This window comes from Haliotis cracherodii, unplaced genomic scaffold, assembly GCF_022045235.1.
Source record: "Haliotis cracherodii isolate W230 unplaced genomic scaffold, xgHalCrac1.p SCAF_2, whole genome shotgun sequence".
Classification (NCBI taxonomy): Eukaryota; Metazoa; Mollusca; class Gastropoda; order Lepetellida; family Haliotidae; genus Haliotis; species Haliotis cracherodii.
The window spans coordinates 51,582,205-51,602,789 of NW_027266275.1; the positions used below are offsets into that span (position 1 = coordinate 51,582,205).

The 20,585-nt window shown below is 42.4% G+C and overlaps 1 protein-coding gene across 1 annotated transcript; it reads right to left on the reverse strand.

Moving 5' to 3' along the window:
* Positions 1–266: 266 nt before the first annotated feature.
* On the reverse strand, positions 267–20,546 carry LOC139468198 (AP-5 complex subunit zeta-1-like). Its single transcript, XM_071250010.1, has 19 exons — positions 20,489–20,546; positions 18,404–18,541; positions 15,952–16,147; positions 14,605–14,651; positions 14,287–14,384; positions 13,858–14,025; positions 12,386–12,910; positions 11,108–11,145; positions 10,431–10,593; positions 9,787–9,965; positions 9,406–9,489; positions 6,880–7,085; positions 6,609–6,695; positions 5,158–5,280; positions 3,402–3,534; positions 2,924–3,109; positions 2,362–2,513; positions 1,832–1,879; positions 267–753 (listed from the first exon to the last, which is right to left on the reverse strand). The coding sequence occupies exons 1-19, from the start codon at positions 20,527–20,529 to the stop codon at positions 678–680; spliced, it is 2,688 nt and encodes an 895-aa protein (XP_071106111.1). The 5' UTR covers positions 20,530–20,546; the 3' UTR covers positions 267–677.
* Positions 20,547–20,585: the final 39 nt, after the last annotated feature.

Here is a 20,585-nt window from a genome sequence, read left to right on the forward strand (position 1 = left end):
TATTTTGGGGGGCGGTGGTGTCATCTAGTGGTTAAAGCATTCGCTCGTCACGCCGAAGACCCGGGTTCGATTCCCCACATGGGTACAATGTGTGAAGCCCATTTCTGGTGTTCCAGAAACTCAAGATATAGGGTGTTTGATATTGACATTTTGCAGAATGTTTAACTTCCCCAGTGTCTGACTCAAACTCACTGACTTTTTGTCAGTAGAATTTAGTCTTTATTTGGACTTTTATTAGCTAAGCTAACAAGGCTGAAGTAAATCTTACTGGACCCAGGTGTTGGGCTAGTCCCTATTCGACTGTGTCCAAGATTTTACTTTTACATGTGGGAGTTTGCTACACAAACAACAGGAAACAAGTTCGAAAAAAATGTTATAACAAAATAAATATATAGCACTTTGTACAGTCACATAAAGTGTTATACATCAATGTGAGTGAGGCTAGTTATTAGGAAATTACTTTGAATAACTTTTTCTCCATCTGGAGGAATCTGTTCAACCCAGACACCTGGTTCATCTGGCCCAGGCAGCATTGAAAGATTGCTGACACAGCTCCTAAAACCTAATATAAGTAATACTCACTCATTTGTCTAAGAGAGCAAATTAATTTGCAGACATGAAACTGTGTCTAACATGGTTGAAGAGGTTAATGTGAACAGGCCATAGTGTACTGTGTATCACTTGGAGTCGGGACTCAGCAGTCTGTACGTGCCCCTCAAGATGATGGGAAGAGCAGTGTTGTCACGATGCCACCTGTAACCAGGACAACCATGGGTAAGTCGGTCATATACACGATCTGATTTACCCCTCTGGTAAATACTACTGTAACCAGGACAACATGGGTAAGTCAGTCATATACAGATCTGATTTACCCCTCTGGTAAATACTACTGTAACCAGGACAACATGGGTAAGTCGGTCATATACACGACCTGATTTACCCCTCTGGTAAATACTACTGTAACCAGGACAACCATGGGTAAGTCGGTCATACACACGATCTGATTTACCCCTCTGGTAAATACCACTATTACCAGGACAACCATGGGTAAGTCGGTCATATACACGATCTGATTTACCCCTCTGGTAAATACCACTGTTACCAGGACAACCATGGGTAAGTCGGTCATACACAGATCTGATTTACCCCTCTGCTAAATACTACTGTAACCAGGACAACCATGGGTAAGTCGGTCATATACACGATCTGATTTACCCCTCTGGTAAATACTCCTGTAACCAGGACAACCATGGGTAAGTCGGTCATATACACGATCTGATTTACCCCTCTGGTAAATACTACTGTAACCAGGACAACCATGGGTAAGTCGGTCATACACACGATCTGATTTACCCCTCTGGTAAATACCACTGTTACCAGGACAACCATGGGTAAGTCGGTCATATACACGATCTGATTTACCCCTCTGGTAAATACCACTGTTACCAGGACAACCATGGGTAAGTCGGTCATATACAGATCTGATTTACCCCTCTGCTAAATACTACTGTAACCAGGACAACCATGGGTAAGTCGGTCATATACACGACCTGATTTACCCCTCTGGTAAATACTCCTGTAACCAGGACAACCATGGGTAAGTCGGTCATATACACGATCTGATTTACCCCTCTGGTAAATACTACTGTAACCAGGCGGGAACAGGTCAAGGGTAACTACCCTGTGGCTATGACTGCTTGCTTTTAGTTCTGGTTCTGATCGGGGTCACGGATGTCGCAGTAGCTACTCAACCCAACTGAGATTTCACTGCACCGCATTTCACAAACCATATAGTTTATCATGACAGATATTTGTGTAAGAAACCACTCACCTGCCACAGTCAATGTCGGCTGCAGGATTAAGAACCACTGATGCAAAACTGGAAGTTACAAAATTTATACATTCAGTGAGACATCAGTAGTAATCAGTGCTAGTATCACCAAGTCACAACACATACCCTACTTCCAGTCTTGTCGCCAGTGCTTTGTTTTGCTTCAACCATAGATGTTCAGACCGATACACATACCCCTTTCACTTACAAGACAACAATGCCCCTACCTCTATGCTTTTCTTATGTTGCCACACTGAGATTATTTACATGAATGTTTCGTGCAATTCCTAATGTAAATATCAAGATAGTGTATAAACATTTCTGCATGGGGTTTGAACTCCACGGACATTTATGCCCTGGCACTGGGACTATGAAATGGAATAAGCATGTGGCAAAATTATGATTTACTTTGAAAAATATATATATATCTCAAAATATGTCCATGTTAGTTATTTCTGTCAGCAGTACAAACACTGACGGTCTGAGAGTGTCATTTGTCCAGAAAGTACATTGTTACCATCTGCACTCACTTTGGCAGTTTGAGCAGGTTGATTAGTTCGTGGGCACGGCTCACAAGTGCCTCACCGCCCTCGGGGTCCACTGCGTTGTTGTAGTGTTGCTTAGCAACCTTGGTTAGACACAAGATGGCACGTGGAATCAGGTCCTGACACCTGGTGGAAAGCTGCAGACAAGACCAAGACATCTCATCACAACCAACATCTCCTGCACACTGCCATGGCAGTGATATGAACATGATCTGGTGTATTTCTCAGTACACGGGTGAATAGAGAACAAAAGACACTGAGAAGTTCTCACTTCTTATAACCATACCTGGAATGTATCAGAGGTACTTCTACTTACCATGCTTCAACAATAGTGGTAACTAGCTGAACAAATATCATGTTTTTAATCAAATTCAACATTTCAACGGATAATTTCAATTAGAATTATTCAGTTAATAATTTTCAATTGTCCAGAGAATGTAGTCCTGGTAATATGATTACAATTACAGTTGGCTATCACGGCTGTATTTCAGTAAGCAAGAGGTCATTCTGCTCAGATGGCCTTGTGGAACACCAAGACTGAACTCACCTTGGCTATGGCAGAGATGAGGACTGACACGATCTTGGGGCTGACCTCCGACCTATGTTCTGCTGACAACAGCAGCCCTGACACCTCGTAGGTCATTGCCTCAAGAGTTTCGTAATACTTTGCGATGAGGTCGGCTGTACAGCTGGGGTCATGGTGAAGAGAGCAGAGCTCACCTACACACCACACCTACAACAAAGCCACAGCTTACAGTATTGTGTTCTTGAGAAAAAACAACAGTGAGCAGGTCTGTCAACCATGTTATCCAAGGTGACAATTTCAGTGTCTGATGTTGCATGAAGCATGTTAAGTCCAAAACTTTGTGTCATTGTGATGTACTATTAACTTTGGTAAAATTGTGAATTACCATACCCTGTATTATGATTGTGAGGAACTATATACTTTTAATTTGATTGTGAGGTGCTATACTCTTTAGTATGATTGTGAGGTGTCAAATGTGTGATCTAAGAGTCGAACTCACCAGGTTGGAGAAGATGGCCTCCCTGTCGGTGAAGTTGCGAGTGCCCATGAGGAAGGTGGAGATCTCCAGATACTGACTGTTCACGATGCTGGGGTACTTCCGTAGCAGGGCGACCAGGTTCTCGGACAGAAGTCTGTCAATCAGTGGCGTTTAAGATAAGTCAGTTCTGATCCTGAGGCCATTCAACACAACCCATGGCAACTCATTATTTAGTATTATGCATAATACCCATATTCATTCACTTTACTTCTAGAGTTCTCAATCTGAGATACACTCTTAGTCCAATAATATGACCATCACCACATGGCGACATGACACAGTAAGAGGACAGGTCAGACTACACTTTCCTTGAACACTCAGGGATGTGAAATCTCGGAAAAATCGCGTTTTATTTAAAGTAGTCCTTGGAAAAAATCATCTTCCGCATAAAAATATAATTAAAGTTTTAAAAAATACACTCCGAAAAATATGATAAAAAAGCGGACAACCGCCTTAAATTGTCCTGTGTTCGATCTGAGCTTTCAGCAGCAGGCTTTCTGACATCATACGGTTTTTTTATAACGAATACTTGCACTATAACGTTGGGTGTGGTGCAATCTCGTTAAAATCAGACCTTAGTTCTCGCTACCGCTAAACAAAGATCTGAGGACATCCCAGTAGAGGTCACGTCAGAACGTCCTTTCATCCGACAAATCAGAGCGTCGCTTACCAGATCATGAAAGTGACAGTCGGAATGGGATTTCTAATCATGCATCATCGAAGACTTTAACACGGGGTATTCCGAACGATAGTTACGTGTTTAACGACTGAAGCCATACAATCTAGACCATCTAATAGCGATTCCAGAATGTTCTTTTGTTCAGGTTTCAATTTTTTAAATGAGAATTTGTCAAAATATGTTTCGACGCGTTGTCGCCAATTTGAAATTAGTGCCGTAAAGCACGAGAAAGCTGCCTTCTGATTGGTCATTCCATTGGTCGGTCAAAGTTCGTGCAAGGTCGGTCTGACGTGACCTGTAATGGGATGTCCTCAGATCTTTGTTTAGCGGTAGCGAGAACTAAGATATGATTTTAAAGAGATTGGGTGTGGTGCCACACAGAAATTGTAAATACTCAGGGTCACATGATGGCTTGTTTATAAGATAAAGTTGTCTTTTAGCATTGTTTAGCCTACAAGTGAATGAGATGTTTTACAGTTGTTCATGTGATTAGCGTGAAAACTATGAATGTTTCTTCAGCGTCCAAAAACCCATAACATGGGGATATATGTTGTATTAATGTCTTATGTTTGCAATGGAGTTTTGTTTTTTTCAACAAAAGGTAAGTAAGTACAGTGTATGCTTCAACATGGGGAAAGGGTCAGACATTGCACGTTTGTGACAGTTGTCCTTGTGTCTGGGGGATGGGGGTTGAAGTTTATGGCAGTATCGCTCCCTGACCTGGAGGGTAGCCAGGTGCGCGGAAGCTATCCCCGATTTTTTAAAAGTACTGATTTAACTTCAAAATTTTACCACATCTGTCATTTTTTGACTTAATGACTTTTGCCATTGACTTAATACATTTCTTGGTGTGAATGTAACCAGACCTCCCTAGACTTCTCCTCTTTCTTCAGGAAAACCAGCTCCGCTCACATCCCTGAACACTGTATTTTGTAGCAGTACAGTAGGAACAGTAAATAGAACCAAGATAACACTGAACCACGATAACACTGAACCAAGAACCTCTGTGTACTAATCACTGTCATCTGACAGACACACCTTCTGATGTCGTTCTGGAATTCGGGGATAGTGTAGAGCAGCGATGACCTCTCCAGCATGACAGGAAGCAGCTGGCCTGCGAACTCCACGCCCACTTCCTCCAGCACCACGGAGAACCACACCCTGGACAACATGAGTCATGGAACAAGTTAACTACAATGGGTCTTTACTCATAAAAACAGATGTTCCCCCGTCCTTGTCTTTTATACATTAGTTCAAGTTGTAACTATAAATGTGTTTGCAAATGCCTCTGGGAGCCGAGCAAAAAACAACATGTCTCCCCTCCCTTTGGAGAGTATGTGTAGGAGATGGAGGAGGGGGGGGGGAGAGCATGACCGTGTCAAGTCCCATAGCTTGGACTCAAGTTGAAAGAGCTACCTGAGGTTTTACTTCTCTCAAGTATGACCTGCTTCGAGGTTTTACTTATTTCAAGTATGACCTGCTTTGAAGTATTACTTAATTCAAGTAAGACCTGTTTTGAGTTTTTACTTCTTTCAAGTAAGACCTAAGGTTTTACTTGGAATCATACATAAGACCAGCTTTGATGTTTTACTTTTGAACTGTATGAATTAATTCACATCTAATGTTGGAGTTTTTTCAAGATTTCTTCACTTTAAATTCCATCATGTCAACCTGCAACCACATATAACATATTCAGTGTTGTAACCCACTGTTTTCCCACCCAGCCACCGGGGAAGGTGATGAAGCAACAGTTCACTCAGCACATGGTTTGTGACAGCGTGCATCATCCACTGGTTGGTGAATGTGCAATGCCATTGCTGCACATGATGGATATTAATGAGCATTAGACAAGCCCATATTTATACAGTGGTATAGGTATAGAATAAATACAACATATCAGATTAATGTGTGTTTCAATCTAAGAAGATGTAGGCTCTCTGCCTTACTTATTTTACCTACCTATCATCTTTCTCAACTGACAGTAAAAGTCATTTCCATCCTTGCGAACTAGGCAGAAATTAAGGAGTTATGTCAAGGCTGGACTAATGAGCCTATCCATAGTCCAATCAAAATCGCGTAACGTGATCGACACCCACTTCGTCAAATGCCGTTGATCTATTGGCCGATTAAAGCATGTGTACCATCTACTCAGTGTCAACAGATATTTTCCTAAATTTTTCATGTTTCTTATCAAGATGCTCACGTGATTTGATGCACTCCGTGAAGTAAGACATGTCTTTTCACAATATAGATCTTGATTATCGATCTGATCATCTTGAATGGGCGCCTCCATCTTGTTTGAAGCAAATGCAAGAGATATGTGAGATGGAATCTGTTTAGTCAATAGGAGGGACATAGACATGTAGTCACCTCGTACAGCAAGCATTGGTTGCTGGGGGCCTATTTGAACTTGGAATTCCCCTGAGGTAGCCTTGATGAGTCACAACTCTGGGTGCAGATCATCTGCCCTCTAGAACAAGTAACATTACCTGACCAGCACTGGCACTGCCTGGGAACACACCACGACCCTGGGGTAGGACTTCATGTCGGACAGGATGTTGTGTAGAGATGACAATCTGGGGAACACACACAGCAGGGATGAATTGTGTTCCTTACAAAACTGTCACAAAAGTGACTTCAATATTGAAAACCGGAGATGACAAACTTACAGTTATAAAATATTGGTTACATAAATCTTACATCCAAAAATTTAAATAAAATAGTAGTTTACTGTTTGCAAGCTACAGGAAGTGTTCCTACTTGTCGATGGTGTCTCCGTGGCCGCCATCGTAGCGGGTGACAAAACTGAACAGAGGCCTGTAGAACGAGTGCTGGAAGGCCTCCACAGAGTTGGATGGTTCCGAGTCCCCAGTTGGCCCCTGGCCCAGGTGCTCAATCTTCTTGGCTTTCTCGATGACCTCTAAAGCTGCCGTGAGGCATGGAAGGTCAAGGACTGTGTGGAACACCTATGAAGGAGAGCAACATGTCAAAACTGCTAGCACTTCTACATCAACAGTGGGCCATGCTAGCACTTCTACATCAACTGTGGGTTATGCTAGCACTTCTACATTAACTGTGGGCCATGCTAGCACATCTACATCAATTGTGGGTTATGCTAGCACTTCTACATTAACTGTGGGCCATGCTAGCACTTCTACATCAACTGTAAGCCTTGCTAGCACTTCTGCATTAACTGAGGGTCATGCTAGCACTTCTACATCAACTGTGGGTTATGCTAGCACTTCTACATCAACTGTGGGTCATGCTAGCACTTCTACATCAACTGTGGGTCATGCTAGCACATCTACATCAACTGTGGGTTATGCTAGCACTTCTACATTAACTGTGGGCCATGCTAGCACTTCTACATCAACTGTAAGCCTTGCTAGCACTTCTGCATTAACTGAGGGTCATGCTAGCACTTCTACATCAACTGTAAGCCTTGCTAGCACTTCTGCATTAACTGAGGGTCATGCTAGCACTTCTACATCAACAGTGGGCCATGCTAGCACTTCTACATCAACTGTGGGCCATGCTAGCACTTCTGCATCAACTGTGGGTTATGCTAGCACTTCTACATCAACTGTGGGTCATGCTAGCACTTCTACATCAACTGTGGGCCATGCTAGCACAGCTACATCAACTGTGGGTCATGCTAGCACTTCTACATCAACTGTGGGCCATGCTAGCACTTCTACATCAACTGTAAGCCTTGCTAGCACTTCTGCATTAACTGAGGGTCATGCTAGCACTTCTACATCAACAGTGGGCCATGCTAGCACTTCTACATCAACTGTGGGCCATGCTAGCACTTCTGTTTTAACTGTGGGTTATGCTAGCACTTCTACATCAACTGTGGGCCATGCTAGCACTTCTACATCAACTGTGGGCCATGCTAGCACAGCTACATCAACTGTGGGTCATGCTAGCACTTCTACATCAACAGTGGGCCATGCTAGCACAGCTACATCAACTGTGGGTTATGCTAGCACTTCTACATCAACTCTGGGCCTTGCTAGCACTTCTACATCAACTGTGGGCCATGCTAGCACAGCTACATCAACTGTGGGCCATGCAAGCACATCTACATCAACTGTGGGTTATGCTAGCACTTCTACATCAACTGTGGGCCATGCTAGCACTTCTACATCAATTGTGGGTCATGCTAGCACTTCTACATCAACTATGGGTCATGCTAGTACTTCTACATCAACTATGGGTTATGCTAGCACTTCTACATCAACTGTTGGCCATGCTAGCACTTCTGCATTAACTGTGGGCCATGCTAGCACAGCTACACCAACTGTGGGCCATGCTAGCACAGCTACATCAACTGTGGGTCATGCTAGCACTTCTGCATCAACTGTGGGTCATGCTAGCACTTCTACATCAACTGTGGGCCATGCTAGCACTAATACATCAACTGTGGGTTATACTAGCACTTCTACATCAACTGTGGGTTATGCTAGCACTTCTACATTAACTGAGGGTCATGCTAACACTTCTACATCAACTGTAAGCCTTGCTAGCACAGCTACATCAACTGTGGGTCATGCTAGCACTTCTACATCAACTGTGGGTTATGCTAGCACTTCTACATCAACTGTGGGTCATGCTAGCACTTCTACATCAACTGTGGGTCATGCTAGCACTTCTACATCAACTGTGGGCCATGCTAGCACTTCTACATCAACTGTGGGTCATGCTAGCACTTCTACATCAACTGTGGGTTATGCTAGCACTTCTACATCAACTGTGGGTTATGCTAGCACTTCTACATCAACTGTGGGTTATGCTAGCACTTCTACATCAACCATGCCAGGGCCATGCTAGCGACCCCCAGTACAGCAGTATAAAAAACAACATCAGCACATATTGCTCTTCAGTGCTCTTTAGAACAGTTTGGGGAACAACTTGGTTTGCAGTTCTGTGAGTTGTTATATGTGTTATGTCATTTAAGGGGAAATGTTCTTACTGTGTAGCCTTATCCCAAATTCTCCCAACATTGCAAATCAATATGACTTTACTTTGCTATCCTTTGCTTGCATTTCCAGGGTAAACAAAAGAGTTGTTCTTATGATGGAAATACATGTATGAACAAATGCTTTTAGAGAACGCAGTCCTGTAAAGGTCAGGGTTCACAATCAGCCAATTAAATGCATTGAATAACTAAAAAGTTGCAAAACTCAGAAATAAGTGCCACAACATGTTTAACCCCTGGGTTAATAATAACTTATATGCCATAACAGAATGGAGCATATTGCATGTCAGTCAAGTCAGGCTCACCTCCATGGCTGTGGCGGGAGACATGAGGGCAGGCAGGATCTCTGTAAACTCATCCACAAACGTCCTGGGATGCCAGGCCAGAATCTGTCCACACAGGATCAGACACATCAATATGCAGCTTTCTGGACAGGCCAAAGTTAGTTTCCACAAGCACAGAGTTGGAAATATAGTTGACCTTGAGCTTAGATCACATTTTGTACAACAGTATGCTGAATGTGCAGTCACACTTCTTAATAAGGTACAGTTAGAAAGAGAACTTTGAAAAATAGGCAAACAGGACTCACCAACACAGACAAAGACAAAATCAGAACGAGGATGGGAATAGGAATGGACCAATGTTGTCACTGTAAAGAACATGTGTGATGTCAGTACTGGGCCTACCTTTAGGATGTTCGGGAAGAAAGACGACAGGACCTTGGTCCTGTGACACAGGGTCTCCAGATTCCGCAGAATAAACCTGACTGTGTCGAATGCTACGCCCGGATCATGGAAGTTGCGGCCCAACACATTTCGGAAGTAGTGCAGGTATGTATCTCCAGGGTCATGGACGACAGCGCTACCTGAACAAGATAACGCACTTAGTTCTTCTGGCCCAAGAACATACAACACTTAACCACTGTTCATGCAAGGATCAAACATTATGATCCTCGCAGTTCTGCTATTTCTATGTTTAGTCATGTTAACATAACCCAACAAATGTATATTCTGATATCCAAGTTCCACAGAGGCCATCTGAGTCTATCTGCCAGATCCTAGGTTTGTCCTGTAAACCAGTTGTTTTTAACAGAAACATTGTGCAACTGCCAGTCTGAAGCAAGCTTACACAATCATCATTTTGTCGTATTAATTAAACGAAAGTGTTTGCCAAAACCCATCAAAACATAATGTAAATACTTTTCTAATCATATTCTCCATCTCCAAGCCTAAGGGCAGGTTGGTATAGGCAAACGTTGTCAAGGTAGTTTGGGCCTAATTCATCACAGAGTATTCATCTACACTGTTCCACACATAAAAAGAAAACTTACTGTGGTTGACAAAGAACTGCAATATCTGCAGTACAATGGGTGCGTACTGGGCCTCGGAGGACACTCGAGCATACAGCCGCTTTACTTCCTGGTGCACACGGGGAACATGACCTTCATCCAGCTCACAGATCAGGTCAAGGACAGTCACAGCCTCGACCAAGCACTGGAGGATAACACACAATTGGAACATGCCATGCAACAGTTTCAGCAGCCTGATTATCCAGGTATCATATCTCCATTATGATAAATACCCTGGACGAATTCTCCACCAGAATGTTTTTTGTCCACGTAGAATGACATAAAAAACATCAAACCCATCAAAAGACCGAAAAAACACTGTCCCATCAATTTACACTTTAATTTCAGGATTGAAATAAGAAGTGATGTCACCAGCAGTGGCATTGCAGGACATATCTAATACAACATACAATGCCTGATAGCCTAGGGACTAGGCTCGTCGGTCTAAAAACTCAGTAAAATTACTTTTCCTTGAACAAATTCATTAATGACAGCCACATATAGATCCTTGTCGACTTCTTGTTAAGAAGAAACTAGGGAGTCATTTCGATTGCTTGTTGCATTCATGCTCCTGAGCAAGAGACAGTCTGTGATAGGAGGGATAGTGCAAAGAAATGTATCAACCACTCAGTTACCCCATCAGAAACTGTCACACTTACAGCAATCTGCAGTTCCGCATCAGTGTTCACCTTTGGCTCTGAAACATATATGTATATACTGTACATGTGTAGTGACTTTTAAAGATGGTTAAAAACTGACACCAGCATCAACACACATTATCTTTTATTGAGCAAGAAACTTGAACATGTTGAACTCCTAAAATCTAACCATCTGATCAGCTGGCTAGTCACTGTTGTAGAAGGTACAAGTCAGCTTGATGGGCTGTGGACATGAAGTCCTGTATGCCCCTGTCCACACTGTGAGTCCCACAACCAGAGAAGGGTGCAGAACTATATCATTTGTATATACAGTAAACTACGGTTATAACAAACTCAAAGGGACCACTAATTTTAGTTCGTAATAACCATAGTTCGTTATAGGCATATATACAGCATTTATACAACAAATGGTTGGGACTAAAATATAAGTTCGGTCAGTTCGTTATAAGCATGTTCGTTATAAACGTACTTTACTGTATACCGTCAAAGAAAATCCTCCAATAAACACAAGTTTCTGAGAAATTGTAGTGGGATTTAACCACTACCGGTGACCACTTGTGTACATGTCTCAGCCTTCAGTCTTGCAGTGGGAAGTTCCTGTCCTAAGACCACTGACATATGTAACTCATAAACCACATGCTAGATACAGCTAGGCTTACATCAGAAAATAGGGGATCATTCAAACTTTTCTCACAACTTGCCACTGAACAAATGAAAGCCTCATCAACATCAGATCTTTGACTCCAATACGATTCCTCTCAGCATGGACCAGCATAGGAGGTCATGTCAGGTGGACTTTCCGATCAGCCAATCAGTGCCGAGGATTCTACATTCTCGGGTATGAGCGTGTGAAGCATTCTGATGTCTGACAATAACACGACTTTTCTTCCTTGTTCATAACAAAGGCTGTGCCATTATACTGTTATATATATTGTATTCACCCTGCTCTCATTGAGGTCCATGGCATGTATAACTAAAAGGGAGTACCATCAAAGGCATAATTGTGTCCTGAGTGGGTTTTCTGTGTTAATTAGAAGTTTCCAAATTGTAAACATTTTAGAAATCTGGCATCTGCTTGTCTAAAGAAGCCATGCATCCTTCATTAAGAGTGAACATTCAAAGGTTACTCTGGGTTCACCTGACACGACTTTCTCGGGACATGATGGAGGTGTCCCCAGATCTTAGACAGACAGATTTGTATTATTGGAGTAAACATTAGATTTTAATGAGATCTGACTACCATCCCTAAGCACCAAAGGAAGAGAATATCCTTCTTACTTCTTTCACACTGGTCCAGCACACGGAAACAGTAGTCCACGGTGCGGGAGGACAGAGACCCGAACACCTTGGATTGTCTCCCCTTGTCTAGTGAGTCAGGAGTGCCACTTCTCATTGACATATGCTGACCACTCCCTCTTCGAGAAAAGTCACCAGTCATTGAAGAAATTTGAAAACTCCCTCTTCGAGGGGATTCGGCAATCATTGAGGAAACCTGAGCACTAGCTATGCGAGGGGATTCGGCATACATTGATAAAAACTGATCAGTTGAGTCAAGAGAACCAACAGGTGTTGCCGCTTGCTTTGGGGATTCAAGAGAGGCAAATGACTGTGGAGTTCCATCTCCCCGTGGAGAGCCCAGTGGAGAATCAGTCGACACCAAAGACACCGGAGTCTCGCGGTCCTTGCTGAGGTCGGCATCTGTGTCCTCACAGTCTTCGCGGTTGACATTGTTGTGATGAAGCCAGCGGTACAGCAGGGAGAATGTGTAGATGTTCAGGAACTGGTCGTCTGTGAAGTACTGCCCTGAACAAGTCAAAGTTATTGTTAGAAAACATCACAGATCATGACATACATTATGATGCCACAATGATAAAGTCTAGGGACGACCCTTAGGCATGCAGATCGGTCTAGATATCCTTGAAACCAACACTGTATATACATATTTACATTCAGAAAGCTTGCATCTAATCCATCAATATTGAAATATTCCTCAAACAGGTTGAATGGGTTGAAAAACTTAAATATGACAGTGTAGATATGATGGATTGAAAACAAAAGGCTATACATTTAGGCTTAAAAAATTAAAAGAATGGGTTCTCAGACTTTTCAAATTATAGTGAGGGCAATGGTTTTATTTTTGCTTGTTCAAAACAGTTGTTTACATCAACCTGGGAAAGGGCCTCAATACATTAACAAGCATACAAACTACTATTGCCACCATGACCATAACTTGAGATGCACAGTAAAGGGAAGTAACTGCATGCTACATTGGATCACATTGTTTAAAGTATTAGGACTTTTTAATTTTTTAAAATATATAAAATAAAAACGAAACGTGCAGCAGCTTTATGATGATGTGGGCAGTGTCTGAGAACCAAGACTATTATTTTTTTTAGCCTAACACAACTTTTGCAAAAGTATAATTTCAATATGTACATGTACACACAATCACTGAAAAACTTGAAAGTCTGAAAATTTAAACATGACTGTAATACTGAAATCAAAGGCATGACCCCAATGCAAGTGGTCAAATGCCACAGTCATCAATATTTCAGCCATATCATGCAGGCCTGTAGGTAATCTGGACCATACAACCCAGTGACTATGCCTGGAGGTCACAGTGATATGCAATAAGTCAATACACTGCAGACGTAAAATTAGTCCCCTTAATCCCAAGGGGTCCTGCCCATGGCTATCTGTGTGTGGTACAGAGGTATGAGAGGCGAGGAATTCATGCATCCTAGTCCTACCTATGTTCAGAACTGTAAAGAAATTGCGACTTGGAGTGCCGTCCACCTCGGTGACGAGGTTTGCCTCGTCTTTACGGAAAGGGTTCTTGGTGTAGGGGTTGGCAGCCTGATAGCGGGAAGCTGACAGCAGCCACTTCGACAGCTGCTCACTTGTCTTCAGAACAGTCTCTGTAACCATAGTTACCGCTTGCTACTTTATTAGTGATCAGTTACATTGCTAAACATGCTAAAGATCAAAGAATTAAATCTGTAGCTTGGGTATGTTGACATGTGGCACATTTACTTCAAACTTACAGTTACATTCTTAAATACTCATTTAATGACATCAGAGATGTTGAATGGGAGTTAAATTAACATTAAGTCTGTCATTGTTTGTTATCTATTTCAACAATCAAAACTAGATGTGAGAAGTTAGTAAAATGAACTGACTGTCTGATGCGAGCTTGGTATGCAGCATTGACAGGGAGACAAGGAAGGTGAAGGCCTTTCTCTGAGTGTCAAGGTCAACCCCTCTGGTACTCAACCATCTGGAAGTCATACAAACAGTGGAATGGTTGCGCATGTGTGACAGCATGACGGACATGAAACGTGTAAGTATCTCAGGGTTAAAGAATATGATACCGTGTTCTTACCAGCACAGCATTCACAGTATTCCTATTCCTCCTCACTTAGGCTGAGCACACATATTCCTCAGTGCAGTAGGTTTCAACTTCTATCTTTCTCACTGCACATTAATTCCACACTCACCTCACAGCCTCAGGAAAACTGTGATCCAGACACCCAAACCCCTCACCCTGAAACATGAAGGCAGTGATGTGACTGTCCAGACACCCAAACCCCTCACCCTGAAACATGAAGGCAGTAATGTGACTGTCCAGGAACCCAAACCCTTCACCCTGAAACATGAAGGCAGAAATGTGACTGTCCAGACACCCTGAAACATGAAGGCAGTAATGTGACTGTCCAGACACCCAAACCCCTCACCCTGAAACATGAAGGCAGTAATGTGACTGTCCAGACACCCTGAAACATGAAGGCAGTAATGTGACTGTCCAGACACCCTGAAACATGAAGGCAGTGATGTGGCTGTCCAAACACCCAAACCCCTCACCCTGAAACATGAAGGCAGTGATGTGACTGTCCAGACACCCAAACCCCTCACCCTGAAACATGAAGGCAGTGATGTGGCTGTCCAAACATCCAAACCCCTCACCCTGAAACATGAAGGCAGTAATGTGACTGTCCAGACACCCTGAAACATGGAGGCAGTAATGTGACTGTCCAAACACCCTGAAACATGAAGGCAGTGATGTGGCTGTCCAGACACCCAAACCCCTCACCCTGAAACATGAAGGCAGTGATGTGACTGTCCAGACACCCAAACCCCTCACCCTGAAACATGAAGGCAGTAATGTGACTGTCCAGATACCCTGAAACATGAAGGCAGTGATGTGACTGTCCAGACACCCAAACCCCTCACCCTGAAACATGAAGGCAGTAATGTGACTGTCCAGATACCCTGAAACATGAAGGCAGTGATGTGACTGTCCAGACACCCAAACCCCTCACCCTGAAACATGAAGGCAGTGATGTGACTGTCCAGACACCCAAACCCCTCACCCTGAAACATGAAGGCAGTAATGTGACTGTCCAGACACCCAAACCCCTCGCCCTGAAACATGAAGGCAGTAATGTGACTGTCCAGACACCCAAACCCCTCACCCTGAAACATGAAGGCAGTAATGTGACTGTCCAGACACCCTGAAACATGAAGGCAGTAATGTGACTGTCCAGACACCCTGAAACATGAAGGCAGTGATGTGGCTGTCCAAACACCCAAACCCCTCACCCTGAAACATGAAGGCAGTAATGTGACTGTCCAGACACCCAAACCCCTCACCCTGAAACATGAAGGCAGTAATGAGACTGTCCAGACACCCAAACCCCTCACCCTGAAACATGAAGGCAGTAATGTGACTGTCCAAACCCCACCCATTCCCTCACCCTGTTACACCCACTGCCTGCCATACCCACTCCATGTCTGTCCCCTGCCACACACAGTCAGTGTACAAGCCACTATCTGTCCCACCCTACCTGCAGTATGTAGAGAGGCAGGTGGTCTTTGTTGACGTGAGCTTGGTCCCGGGGCTGGATCTTCTCAGCACAGTCTCCGTCACAGGGTAGCAGCTCTGCCACAATCTGCCGACACAGCAAACACTGACGGGGGTTCGACTTTTCCCCTGCTGGGCTCACCGCTGACAGTAACGACACTAGCAGCTTGGTGGAGATGCTGTATCATGCAGAGGGGATTGTGTGAGTGAGTGAGGTTTTATGCTGTAGTACTGTCATACCTCTTAGCCATGGGACCCCCACCCATTCTAGACTAAGTGTAACTGTATTACAAAATTATAAGCATCATAAATGAAACATTTGTTGAACTGCTTTGTAGGTTATTTCCAAATTGCATTCATCTCAATCTCATAAAATCATATCTTAGTTCTCGTTATCAAGAAAGAAAGATTTGAGGACATCCCATTACGCGTCACATCAGAACAACCGTTCCTCTGACCAATCAGAGTGTTGCTTACCAGATCAGGAAAGTGACAGTCGGAATGCAACCCAGAAAAATTTAACACAGGGTCTTCAGAATGACTGTTACGGGACTGAATTCATACAATCTAGGCCATCTATTAGCCTTTCCAGAATGTTCTTTTGTTTAGTTTTCAAAGTTTAAATCGAGAATTTGTCAAAATATGTTTAAAAGCGTAGTCTCGAGTTAGAAAGTTAGAAAGCTGTTAAGATCGAGAAAACTGCCTTCTGATTGGCAAATGTCGACTTCTTGTCAGTCATTCCATTGGTCTATTAAAGTTTGTGAAAGGTCTGTCTGACGTGACCCGTAATGGGATGTGCTCAGATCTTTGTTTAGCAGTAGCAAGAACTAAGATCTGATTTTAATGAGATTGCATTCATCTAGCACTTGCATGTAACTTGTGCCCCATAAGTGCTGAGCCCCATGAAGACCTGGGTAAGAATAGGTCTTCAGCAACCCATGCCTGCCACAAAGGGCAACTAACGGGATCAGGTGGTCCGACTCACTGACTTGCTTGATACATTTCATCTTATCCCAATTGTGTAGATTGATGCTCATGATGTCATTGTATTGTCTGAGTACATACTGCCATCATATAGCTGGAATATTGCTGAGTGCAGTGGCAAACAACAAACAAACGCGAGTGCTGACTGCCCTACTCTTTTCCCCAAATGCTGTATCCTTGCATGTTAAGACATATGTGTACACTGATAACATGTTTTGCTGATCACTTCACTTTATTCAGGACTTGTAGGCCCTGGGTCTTTTGAACAAACGTAATACAATTTAGGTTTTGCTGATAAGTATTCATTTCATTATCCACCATGACAGGGCAGATGGATTGATATTCAGGGTTTTACGTGATGCACAAATGTGCGTCCAGTATGCACAATGTTGAGATAGGACGCAGAAAAAGAATATACTGCATCTCCAGGGACGCACAACACTATTCATTGTACCTACAGCACATCAACAGAAGTTATGGGTGTCTGTCATTTCATCCATCAATCATGACAACTGTCCACGTGATTATTGATTCATTCCAGGCTCTAAAGTAATTATCAAAACGTACTGTACACTACACCATGTAATTACTTTGCGGGGCCCTTATATTGCCTGCATGCCCTTCAATTCATTATTAGGGGTCCTCTGGACCCCCACTTTTGTAAGTCAAGATAAAATCCTGGATATTTATCCTGTTTATTTTGTTATAAATACGCTCCTGCAGACTACATAGACTAATGTTGAGTTTGTTGAAGAATAGTGTTTAATACTTTGGGATTATTTGAATGAAGGAAGTTATTAAACACGTAAAACATTGCAATGTTTACAACTTGTGTTGTGATATCAGTTGCCTTGGTAGATCATTGTAATCATGGAATCTGAAGTTTTTGTGCATTGTTTAAAGCCACACTCAGCAATATTCCAGCTGTACGACCATGATGATGGCATGCTGTAAATAATCAAGTATGGTCCAGACAATACAATAATTGACATAATGAGTATCAATCCACACATTTGAGATCCCATCACATGCAAACAACCAGATCCACTTACATGATTTAGTTGCCTCTTACAACAAGCATACATTGCTGGCGACCTATATTCCTACTCAGAATCCCTATAGGTTGCAACCTGGAAGTGAAGGTCAGGTTAAACAAATATCAGCTACTGTTATATTTTGATGATTAAGTCTTGTGAATATTTGATACACAACACATGAACCAAGCATTGTATCTGAACAACTCTGATGCTGGTCCTACATGCTAGTCTAAACCATGTAAACTCTACTTTAACTTAGTCCAAATTTAATCCTCCTTGGACATGTAGAAAGTTTAGAGAAGATGACACATTACAAAGCACATATGAGTACCAAATTGATTATACTATACATGACAACATCATCATAATGAAAACAGTTGAAATGTTGCTGGACGTGGATGTGTGGAGACTCACTAAGGTTCCTCCTCCGATGCCTGGAGTATGAAGCACAGTTGCCGCAGCATCCCACTGAGTTCCCCAGATCTCTCAGATATGTGCATCGTCTCTAATATGCTGCGACACAGCTTATCAATATCTTCCTGTGATGCATTTCTGATGATTAAATATTGGAAAATAAAATCAGTCACAAATTTCTAACACACATCAGACACAACATTCACAATCACATACAGTACCTGAATATACTCAAACTGGATGAAAAGGAAACTTGCTATTTGTATTTCTATGTTGTTCTGAAGTCCTTTCTAGAACAAACACTTTGCAAATGTTCTTTCATCTTGTTCACTGTGTTGCAATATCGGGTAATGACTGCTCCCTATCATATCACAATCCAGTACAATAACTGATCCCTGTACATCCACGCTTTTTAAGATCATGGCCTCCGAGAGTAAAGTGTCAAGTCAGACGCCATTCTTGTTGTCTCTATAATTAGTGCTTGGATAACACGGGATATTGAAACACACTGCATGGCATCAGTGGGTATATTATTTAAGAATTAATTGACAAGTGGGAGTTGTTAATAGTAGCCTGCAACCTCGGGGTATCGCGGTACTTGTCATGTATGCTAAACGGAACAAAATGCACTCACTAACCTTTATGTTTATTCGTGTTCTCTGTATCAGATATCATTCATGTTGTCAAACAATGCATATTTTACTGATTAAAGTTCATTATTTACATTAGTAGCTCCGAGTAAAAGCCGGGCCTCGCGTTCTGTTTGACAAGGGAGGGAACTCCATCGTATCGCGGTACAGAGAAAAGTTGTGTATGGAGGTCCGAATTGGACAAAAAGAGGACATAATTCTACCAACACTTGGTATGATCATGCAGGACATCAGTGATTTGTCCAGACAAGTGCAAAGACAGCACAAGTAAAATTCTAAATGTGTTATCAGCAATAGGTATTCAATGCATACTTACCGAAAAGTAAGAGAAATAATTTTTATAAGTCAACATCAAAATATCAGAAATGATATTTTAAGATTATTTTTAAAAAATTGGATGAAAATAATTTGTCACAAAATGGAAAAATGTTAAAAGTCAACAATAAATATATAAAAAGCACTCCTAGTATGCCCAAAGTATGTATTTATCTTTTGGTTAATAGTGAAGAACGTATTTCTAAGTTTGGCATTATGGCCCTTATGATCTCCCAATAGATTCTGGGCACAGAGCGGGAAAAAATGTGCGGACTGCGTAACTTCCGTTACCTAATTAGTCGCCATGAATATGCAGATGGTATAGTTCAGGTCGATAGAGAAAGTTTACTTGGGGAACTGCGGGTTATATCGTTGGCCATTGATAGATGGGGGTAAGGCAATATTACAACATATTACAACAGAGCAAGTGAGCACTTCGTGGTTACTGATTTGCATTAATACACAGCCGCTAAGAGGCGTGTCCCGCGTGAACTATCGGAAATCACAAATGCCGCGATACGATGAATGCCGCGGTACCATGGGGTCCGAGTATACAATAAAACACTGCAGGGAGAATAAACCAAGAGGGCGCATGTCCATTTTACAAACAGGTGGGTTAAGTTTGGTATTTTTCGGATATTGTCACAATCCTCACGTCGATTATCTCTACATTTTCTCCTCTCCTAACACGGATTGTCATAACTCTCCTACTTTTATATGCGATCTTTCGGCCACTGCATTTATCTGTGTAGCCCGGCTACATCTATGGGGAGCAACTCACTATATAGACACTCCACTCTCAAAAATAACGTCGTCCAATATACGACGTCGTCGAGTTGACAGCGTACATACGAATCTCCAGAAATGACGTCATGATAGAACAATGTTTCATCGTGAAATAAACCACGCTTCGTTCTTCGGTGCGATTTATCCCGCCGCTTATTTATATACGCCAATATGTAGTGTACATAAGCAAATTATGTAAGAATCTAAGTTAATTGACGAGATCTCGATTTGCCGGTGTTGTGACAAATACATATTACATGTGGACAAACACTTAACAAAAAACATGATGATAAACTGATTAAACATATTGATTCATTCAAATAAATATACGTGCCTTGCTTGCTGTCTCAGACTGTCCAAAGTTGAGAGAGCCATGTTTACATCGCTCACGTGGTTTCCGGCGGAAGTTGGGAGTAACTGGCGATCACACA

Coding starts and splice junctions, on each gene's coding strand:
- LOC139468198 (XM_071250010.1), bottom strand. CDS start 20,529: ATGGCTCTCTCAACTTTGGACAGTCTGAGACAGCAAGCAAG. Junction 12,911..13,857: donor CTTTACAGTTCTGAACATAG/GTAGGACTAGGA, acceptor TGACTTGTTCAG/GGCAGTACTTCACAGACGAC. Junction 10,594..11,107: donor ATGCGGAACTGCAGATTGCT/GTAAGTGTGACA, acceptor GTTATCCTCCAG/TGCTTGGTCGAGGCTGTGAC.